Here is a 10,313-nt window from a genome sequence, read left to right as displayed (position 1 = left end):
TTTTTTTTTTTTTTTTTTTTTTTTTTTTTTTTTTTTTTTTTTTTAGTTATCTAATCCTATACAAAGTATGGTGACTTTTTAAAAAATACATGATGTTACATTATTGTTAAACATTAAAACAGATTAAAACAATTTAGGTTTTTTTTTTTTTTAATAACTATTTATATTTTTGGTTTTATGTTTAGAAAACATAAATTTGAACGGATTTAATATCTATTTTTATTTTAAGTTTTTTATAAAGTTAGAGATGTAAAGGGAAATATTAGGGGGGGGAAAAGTCAAATGGATGTGAAGGTAAAGCAATAAAAAGTTTAGAGAGATATATAATTTTTTTAAAAAGAGAATAACTTTAGAGATATAGAAAAAGTTTAGAGAATAAATGCATAATATAGGAGAAATAAATAAATATTAAAGATCAATAGATATATTAGATAAATAATAATAATAATAATCAATTTTAGAAAAAAAAATTCATAAACTTTAGAGAGAAAATTGAGAGTAAAATTAGAAAATATTAGATATGTATTTCTAAAGTAATCGCTCGTTAAATAACATATATTTATGTCTAAGTTAAAAGACAGTTCGATCACTCGATCATTAGAGATAATAATCTCCTATAAAAAGATTTATCAACGATATATATCGTTTCACTTCGAGAATAAATTCTCGTAGTTTTATATTTAATAGACTTTATACCTATTCAAGTATTGTTCCCTCGGTTATATATTTATAATCTTTTCTTTTTTGTTTGTTTTATCGATAATTTTAGTTGTTATCCTAACAAGTCAATATATTTGATACATTTTATAATCTAATAAAAAAAATTGTACAATTGACTTATTTTTGTTGAAATAAATAAATCGAAATGTAATAATTTGCATGAATTTAGTTTATGTCCATACATAAAGTTGTTGGATAAGGAATTATGGGAATATTATTGAATTATTTAATTCAAACAAAAAGACAATTAGTTTTTTAAATAATCATGTGGGTTGTAATAATAAAGGAAAACAATCAAACCAAACTTTATTATTGTTATTATTATTATTATTATTATTATTATTATTTAAATAAACATCAAAATAAAGGAAAGTTTCTCCTTGGCGATTCACAACCCAAAATCTCTGTGGATACCTTGTGTGAAATCAAAGCATAAATAATAATAATAAATAAATAAATAAATAATATGTATGGCTCTCATTATTTATGTCTCCTTTAATGTTGGATAAAAGAAAGCATTTATTATAATATTTGAAACTATTTGGCATTTTATTATTATTTTTGAAATACTCTAAACATAAATTAATTAAGATTGGTATAATTATTTCAAAATTCGACGATTTATTTATTTTTATAGTATGGAAAAAAATTTAATCGTTTCAAGAAATAAGATTTTATTTTATTTAAACAAAATTCCTCGATCATTTTCTGAAAAATAAAAATAAAAAATAAAAATAAAAATATGGGAATTAAATTGAAAATTTAAAAAGATAAATAAAAATCTGAAAATAGATTGAGTTCATTGAATGGTGGTGTTTGGAAGCTTATCCCACCTTCCTCACCCCATCAATTTATGGTTCAATTATTTGTATTTTTGTGCGATTGATTCTTTAAAAATGTATAATAAATAATAACCAAAATTAAAATAAAAACCTCAATATTAGTTTGCAAAGTGGTTGTAACGTTCCCACTAATAATTATTAGAGGTTTCGATCACCGGCATTATATTTATATTTATTTGTTTATTGCATTTTTAATATCATTAGGAAAATTATTTATATTTATATATTTATTTATTTCCTTTTTAATATCATCAGTAAAATTAATTTTAAATGCTAATTATCAAATTAAAAAATCCAAAGTTTAGTAAAGTATAGCTTCTCCTTCCTTTTCACAATTTTTTAAATCAATAAAGCAAAAATAATTTAATTCCTTTATTGAAAAATAAATTAAAATAAATTAAATTTTTACCACCAAACTTAGCAATAAGACGTCAGTTTTAAGTTTAAAAATTAAGTATAGTACAAAATCAAGTGTAATTAATGCACAAGATCCACAAATAAATAAATTGTTCAAAACTCGCAAAATTTCAACCAAAATTCAGCTGAGATTCATTAATTTCCAAATAATAATTAGATAACAAAATAAATAATAAATAACCCAAATGGGCCGATCCGATCCAACTTAGCCCATTAGACTGGCCCATAAATCCCCGCACGGGATAGTTCGTGACACGTCGCTTTCACACGGACCAAAACCACAAAAAATAATTTAAGGAAAAAAATATATAATTTCAAAATTTTCCTTTTGTTATTTATTTGAATAAAAACGATGTAAATATTATTTATTTATTAGTTGGCGGAGGGAGAGGGAACACAAAACGTGAAAGCTCTCTTCTCTGATCAAATCCATTTGTTTTTTTTTTATTTTGAAATTGAGTTTAGGCCTTCTGTCCTTCTCTGTCCTTCTCTGTAAGAGCTTTTGCTTCGGCGGGATATGGCTATGGCGGTGCTGCTGTAGGTGGAAGTAAGCGAAGTGATTGTTGACGCCGCTGCCGCTGCCTCCGCCGGCGTCTTTGAACTTTGACCGACGCCTTAAACTTGGAATTTCTCGTTTCAAATACTGTACTGTGCTCTTCTCTCTGTCTCTCTCTCTCTCTCTAGCTTCGCGTTTTTTAATTTGGTTTTGGATTTTTGTTTTCTGTTGCCGTTGTGGTTAATGTGTGTGAGTGTGGAGAAAGATGAAGCTAGCAGTTGGAAGCGTAGCGTTTTGTATTTTTTTTTTTTTTCTTGACTTGCTTGAAGTAAACTGATGAGGCTCTTTTCTGGTTTGCTTCTTTGCTTGTTTGTATGTTTTTTTTTTTTCTTTTCCTATATTTGATCTGGCTGCTGGTGATTTCTTGATTAACTTTTATTTTTCCTTTGGAAATTTATGTTTACAGTGACGATATTTTAGGCTGGGAGCGGTGGTGGAAGAATTGGTGGAGTTTGCTTTTGAGATCTAAGGTGTTGTGAGTGGAGATCGTCAGTTCTTGAAAGTTGTTGATGAAGCAGTGTCTCTAATTATTGCGCTATTCTCGGATTCAAATACTTCGGGAATGTGCACAGTGGAATGCCTCTCAATTCCGATTTCTAGGTTTCCTTCGCGTTCTGATGCTGTTGTTGGTCTAAATTCCTGATTATACATGCCATGACTACCAAACGGGCGTACAAGCTACGTATCCTTCCTCAATGTCTCGAGTTCAACTAGGGAGTTTAAATGTTCGAACGGAAATACTATTAGACTTGATCTGCTTGTATTGCCTTGTATTACCTCGTTGTTTTCATTTTTTGATTTTCATTTTCGTCTCTCCATCGGATCTCTGAGTGTGTGAATGCGAGTATTATGTTCTTATTCCGAAGCATTTGAGTATATGGTTTGCCAATTAGAAATAGCTTTGGCTTATTGTTGGAGGCTGAGGAAGGCTCCCTCTTCGTTTGCCTTAACAATTATTCAAACAGAAGAATTTGTGGCACATTCTTCCACTGTCAATTGCCTGAAGATTGGAAGGAAGTCATCCCGTGTTCTTGTCACAGGTGGGGAAGACTTCAAAGTCAATCTCTGGGCTATTGGTAAACCCAACGCCATACTGGTATGTTTCAATTTCTACTGTTAATGGCTTCCTATCTCTTGGCACTGGTTAGTAGAGTACAGAATTTGTGCAAAAATGTCCTTACAAAGATTGAGAAACTAATTATTTGATAGTTTTGTCTTGTACTTCTACTTCTTCTGAATTCTTTTTCTTGAAGCACATGCATCTTGTTTTATTGTAGCACTGCTAATAGATCTTGTGATAAAAACAATATGCAATCTATTTTATTCACGTTAATCTCTCCTCATCTACCGAAAAAAAAAAAAAAAACCATGTGCATTATGGTAAATAGGAATCAATAGATATAGATTATGCTATTTTAAATTTGAAAAATATTAATGCAGACTTGTTTTAGCTGAAAAGCTAAATAGCTGTGTTTGTAAGTATTGTGTTTCTTTGCACTTTACTTAGTTGTACTTTCACATCCAGAGTTTGACTGGCCATACAAGCGGAATAGATTCTGTAAGCTTTGACTCATCAGAAGTGTTGGTAGCTGCAGGGGCAGCTAGTGGCACCATCAAGCTTTGGGATTTGGAGGAGGCTAAAAGTATGTTTTCTATCTCCTCATCATATTTCCTTCTTCTTCTTCAACAGTGTCCAATTTGATATTGATGATTTCCATGAATAATTGTACTGTGAAGTTTACTTATATTTTCCCTTTTATGGATTTCTCTTGTGATATTTCCTAGTTGTTCGAACACTTACGGGGCATAGATCGAATTGCATTTCTGTGGATTTTCATCCCTTTGGGGAATTCTTTGCTTCTGGGTCCTCGGACACGAATCTTAAGATATGGGATATCAGAAAGAAAGGGTGTATCCACACATACAAAGGACACACTCGAGGAGTCAATGCAATCAGATTTACTCCCGATGGCCGTTGGGTTGTATCTGGTGGAGAAGACAACACGGTGAAGGTTAGACATTGTTTTTCTTGTAGTTTAGGTTCATGAATTATTACTTTCTTTTAAGAGGAGAATGACAAGTTATTTCCCAATAAAACCTATGGAGCAAGTATAGCTTATTAGTCTCATTTTTCTAACCAGAAAAAGAATTAACCTTGTATGGTTCTTACTAACAAAGGATTCTGGAATACTTTTCCTTCATTTTAATGTCCCATAGAGCTTTCCTTTATCTCTATTTCCCTTGGTTATAGTTTGAAATCAGGATTTCTTGTCCCCATTTCTACTAATATTGCTTATATAATTTGTTTCTTTGAACGTTTTCCCTCAATTTGTCTTCCTAGAAGTGTCTAAGCATTGGGCACAAACAACTTTGATGTATTGTCGGGTGCCAAGTGAGCTGACTTTCACTAGCGTTGCATCATTTGCTTAGGTGTGCTCACCAAGGATACTCTTTAATACTCAAATACTTCTTTCTAATTCTTTTTTTTTTTCACATACCTACCATTCTCTAACTTTTATTCTCTTTAGCTCTTTTTCTCCTATATTTTACTAGCAGGTGATATTCATGTGCTTAAATGGTTATAGATCACGACATTGATATGCCTAGATATTTACTCTTCTAGGTATATTTAACCATTCAATGTTTTAGCTTAATTAGGTTTGGACTTCACTTTTCACCTTACAGCCTAACCATGGAGGAGCTTTTGTATGGAAATGTATTGGCCTTCTGTATGGTGTTTGATGGAGAAGAATGAAACTATTGATAATTGGTTGATGATTGCGATCTTTCATGGTTTGTTTGGTTTAAACCACTGTGAGCTTTTTGTGTTGTGGGTTCTTCCATCAGATTTATTCAGTGGTTTTCTTTTAATGAAATGAAAGGCATTGGTCTATGTGGATTTGAGCCAATTGACTCTACTGTGGGGTTCTTTACTTTTTTCCTTTTTGGTGGGTGAGTGCAACAGATCAGTTGAATACAAATCTGATAATTCCAATGTTTTTGGCAATGAAGGTAGAATTTCAGTTGTAGACTTGCAAACAATTTTAATGTAGGTCATTTTCTTTATTATATAATTTGTATTAACGATTATATGTTTATTATGTCATTTCTAGAAAATGGGATATTTTATTCTCATGCCGAGTTTGCTGTTGTGTTTTCATGTAATTTTCATTTCCAATTCAAAAGGAGCCTTCTAGTATGTCTTTAATGTATTTTAATTTAATAGCTCTGGGATTTAACGGCTGGAAAGTTGTTGCATGATTTCAAGTCCCACGAGGGTCCGATTCAGTGTATAGACTTCCACCCTCATGAATTTTTGCTGGCAACAGGTTTGTTATACACTTTTATCCTAGTCCCTCTCCTACTATGTAAGAAGAAAAGAATGATGTGGAACCGTTATCAAATTATGTGTATTTCAGAATTCTTTTGCTTGAGGCCTGAAATTTAAATCGTGGATTTTGCACATGTGAAATACTATATCTGCTTGTAATTTCTTTTTGTTGATCAGGTTCAGCAGATAAAGCGGTTAAATTTTGGGACCTAGAAACCTTTGAGTTGATTGGTTCAGCTGGACCTGAGGTATCTTTCTAAATGCAATTTTCTTGTCCTGGCTTTTGAATAAAAATGCCTAAGAGTGAATATTTTGTTAGAGGACTGTCTTATAATTTCTTTTAGGAGATCTCTTATTCTTGTCTGTTTCAGACCACTGGTGTCCGTTGTTTAACTTTTAATCCTGATGGGAGGACACTGCTTTGCGGATTGCATGAAAACTTGAAGGTAATATTTTGTGTTCAAATGGCTGTTCATCTCTCTAGAACTGCAACCTTTTCATTTTTTTAAAATTTATTTATACGATGGTGCTACTTCGTAGGTTTTCTCATGGGAACCAATAAGATGTCATGACAGTGTGGAAGTCGGTTGGTCCAGGCTGTCCGATCTTACTGTTCATGAGGGGAAACTTCTTGGCTGTTCATACAATCAGAGCTGTGTTGGAGTGTGGGTTGTAGACATTACGGTACAATGCATTATTTATTTACTCTCTGTATAGAGATTGGCCACCTAATTGTTCCAGTTTTTCACGATTCTTTTACTCAATTCATTATTCATGAAAAACAAAATCCCAATGTAATTACTTCCTTGCCTCTTGCACAGCGCACCGAACCCTATGCAATTAACAACGTTAACCGACTAAATGGTCGATCAGAGCCTAAATCCAGCAGTAATCTACCACTGCAAAATGAAAGCAATGCCAAGGCTGGTTTTGGTGGATTGTCAGTATCACAAACTTCTGAACCACAATTGAAGGAAACCAAAACATCGGGAAGGTTGTCAGTTTCACAAAGTTCAGACGTTGTCAAGGATCCAAAATCTTTGTCATGTAAGCAATTTTCTTGACTTTGTTTTCATATATAGGATTTCACCTGTTTCTCGGTGTTACTTTTTGAACTTACCCTTCGTTTTCTTGTTTCTTATTGGCTCAACCTCTCCATTTACTAAAACTTGAGTAAATATCCATGATTTTTTTTTTCCTTACTGATTGAAGCCACAGGAAATGGACCAAATACTCCTCAGAGGATCAATTTAAATGCTGGCCCAAAGACTAATTCGGTTAGCTCAGTAACAGTACCTAGTGCAGTGGTACCAAAGAGAAACTCTGTGAAGGTTACTTCAGCATTCAACAACCCAATCTTCAATAAATCAGACGTGATACCTGTAATCGTACCCAGGACAAGTTCAAGGCACGAGCATGACGATTCTAGAAAGGATTTTGATGTTGCTGGAAGAACAACACCACTACCCAGGACAAATTCAAGGAATGAGCAGGATGATTCTAGAAAGGAATTTGATGTTGCTGGAAGAACAGTTCGAGTACCATTGCTATCGAAAACTACTGATAATAGGAGGCTGTTTCCAAATGTTAGAGACGAAGTGGATAACACAACTATCTCTGTCCTTTCTGAATCCAGAGGTTTGAAGGCCAATGATATGGGCACCATTGCAGATAATAGGAATTCCTTGCATGGTATTGGTTCAATTCAAGGAGTATCTGCTCCACAGAAGATTCCTTGCATCTTTACGTTATTTATATGTAGTTTTTTCTTTTTATGACTCTGCTCTCATGCTTCTGTGTTACTTCTCTTTGTTCTAGATGAATCTCGAGGGCGTAAACTAAGCCGGGACACATCTTTTCCCGAAGTGACAAAAGGAGGTATTGTCATACTTGGATCTCGTTTTTTTTTCCCTTGACTACAAATAATGCACTTAACAAATTTTATTTTGGTAACATATGTAGGGAGAATACGTTCTCATGTAGATTGGGAGAAAAGAGAGAGATCTAATTTTAGCCGGTTGACATACAATGCCTCCGCTGGAAGAGCAGCTGCACTGGAAAATCTTCCATTAAATTACGGGGTATGAACTCATTTGAATGCTTACCCTTTTTCTTGTTCATAATTCGTATATTCAATCTGCTTACACTTATGTTCTCTTCCTTAATCTGATGTTTTGACAGAGAGATTATCATCGATCTCCCGAGAAAGAAACAGTAGCACCTGCAAGCGATGAGCATACCATAGAAAATGTTCTACAACAACATGATCAGTTTGTCAACTCGATGCAATCTCGGTCAGCAAAATTACAAGTACTGAGAACTTTCTACTCTTAACTGCTGCGTGCGTACATTTGCAAAAAAGATTTAATTCTTATTTTATACATTTATCATGGTACATTAACTAATTCAGTTTTTGAATTTTCAAATTTCAAACTTAGTCTTTAAACTTTTGAATATTTTAAAATCCACAGATCTGCTAGAAATCCACTTAGTGTTTCATTAGATATAAAATTCAAATTTATATTTATTTTATAGGTAGATTATTTCTTTAAACAAATGTGAATTTGAGTTGAGACACCTATTAAATACTTTTAAAAGCAAGCTTATTATAATTTAAGCTATAGAATATTATAAAATATGATATTCTTTTGTTAATCTTTTGCTAGCATTTTTTATGGAACATAAATAGATAGAGTTTTTTTCTAAAAAAACCTTTTCGTTTAGAGAACTACATGAGTTGGCATTAGGGTAGTCTTGTTTAAAGCGTGAAAGGGATTATGGCTCATTTAGGCACTTGCACGTTGGGTGGTAATTATGATCGCTTCAGTTGCTTTTTGTTAGAGTTCGATTTTTTTTTTACAAAAAACACATTTGATTCTTCTTTTCTAGGCAGTGTATAGATATTGGGAAAGGCATGACATCAAAGGGGCGGTTTCTGCAATGGAAAAAATGGCCGATCATGCGGTAACTATAATTTTTATTTTTATTTTTATTATTATTATAATTATTATTATTTTAAACATGGGTTCCCGCGGATGCAGGTTGCTGCCGATGTAATTAGTATTTTGACAAATAGAATTGAAGTTGTCACTCTGGATATCTGCAGTTGTATTCTCCCACTTCTTTCTGGCCTCCTTGAAAGTGACTTGGACAGGTCTCTCTCTCTCTCTCCCTCTCTCTCCCTCTCTCTCTCTCTCTCTCTCTCTCTCACACACACACACACACACACACAAGAGGCTAGGTCGTCGGCTAATTTCCATATTTTGATAAATAAAAAAAACTTTATGGTTTGTGTTTTTTTGGAAAACTTATTTTGAAGTTAAACTCTTGACATCTACCTAGGGGTTCCGTTTTGATATCTTTTGAAATTAAGCTTATAAACTACTATCTATAGGCTTTGTTTTGTTTTGTAATCTTACTTCCTAAAAAGATTCAAATATTTCTTAAGAAATGTGAAAAGAGCCTTAATGAAAGTGTGAGAAAACAAAAACAGGATGTAACTATTCTGTTTCATCTGTGGAACATTAGGTTTTTAGACATTTCTATGGAAATGCTAGTGAAGCTGGTGAGGACATTTGGGTCAGTGATCTATTCAACGTTATCGGCAACATCATCTGTTGGCGTGAACATTGAGGCGGAGCAAAGGTGTGTGTTCACTAATAAGCTTTTCATCATCATCATCCTCAGATTGCTCTTACACTTTATTTTTGAATTAAATTGTGCGTTTTATTGGTAGGTTGGAGCGGTGTAATCTCTGCTTCATCGAGCTTGAAAAAGTCAAGCGCTGCTTGCCAGCTCTTATAAGGTACTCTAATTATATGAACTATCTTAGTTTGGTAAGCAGAGTTTCTAAGCAATTCGAGGAGAAGCAGTAATTATGTGTTATTTGGGCGCAGGAAAAGGGGATCGGTAGCAAAGTCAGCACAGGAGTTGAATCTTGCACTGCAGGAGTTTCAATGATTGTGGGGATTGAAAGTATAGTACTAAGTAAAAAGGAAAGTAGAGGCAGTATATTGACGACGCGAGACTGACTAATTCTGCACATACCTCGAAACATACACACAAAAAAGAAGGGCTAACTGTGTAGCAGCAGGGAATTGAGTGAGTTGCCATTACCACCCTGACCTGACCTGACTGACCCTTTCTTTCTTATGGCTAACCCTCCTACCACCCTCCCTTTTCCCCTAAATGTTGTACACCATTATTACCACTTTGTTTCTGAATATTATCAAAACTACTCGTTGTCTTTGGTTCTTTCTTGTAATATCACACACATCCAATTCATTATTTTTAAACTTATTTCTGCTGCTTGCTTGCTTGTCCAAACTCAATTATCCCTTCATCTCTTTTTTCATTAGTCTCCACCTTACCACAAAAATAAAATATATTTAGTTCCTAAACTTTTGTATGTTTTTTTAGCTTTATTAGAAGTTCTATTAGACACAAA

At 33.2% G+C, this 10,313-nt stretch overlaps 1 protein-coding gene across 1 annotated transcript; it reads left to right on the top strand.

Moving 5' to 3' along the window:
• Window positions 1-2,352: 2,352 nt before the first annotated feature.
• LOC111493491 (katanin p80 WD40 repeat-containing subunit B1 homolog) lies at window positions 2,353-10,176 on the top strand. Its single transcript, XM_023143199.1, has 19 exons — window positions 2,353-2,624; window positions 2,942-3,217; window positions 3,501-3,631; window positions 4,061-4,178; window positions 4,321-4,547; window positions 5,762-5,864; window positions 6,044-6,114; window positions 6,238-6,312; window positions 6,407-6,550; window positions 6,688-6,913; window positions 7,079-7,558; window positions 7,685-7,744; window positions 7,829-7,947; window positions 8,048-8,176; window positions 8,756-8,830; window positions 8,908-9,020; window positions 9,395-9,511; window positions 9,603-9,671; window positions 9,763-10,176. The coding sequence occupies exons 2-19, from the start codon at window positions 3,190-3,192 to the stop codon at window positions 9,824-9,826; spliced, it is 2,349 nt and encodes a 782-aa protein (XP_022998967.1). The 5' UTR covers window positions 2,353-2,624; window positions 2,942-3,189; the 3' UTR covers window positions 9,827-10,176.
• Window positions 10,177-10,313: the final 137 nt, after the last annotated feature.

Source organism: Cucurbita maxima, unplaced genomic scaffold (assembly GCF_002738345.1).
Source record: "Cucurbita maxima cultivar Rimu unplaced genomic scaffold, Cmax_1.0 Cma_Scf00001, whole genome shotgun sequence".
Taxonomy (NCBI): Eukaryota; Viridiplantae; Streptophyta; class Magnoliopsida; order Cucurbitales; family Cucurbitaceae; genus Cucurbita; species Cucurbita maxima.
Note: the sequence above shows the minus strand (reverse complement) of the source record. Positions and strands in the feature narration are given on the sequence as shown.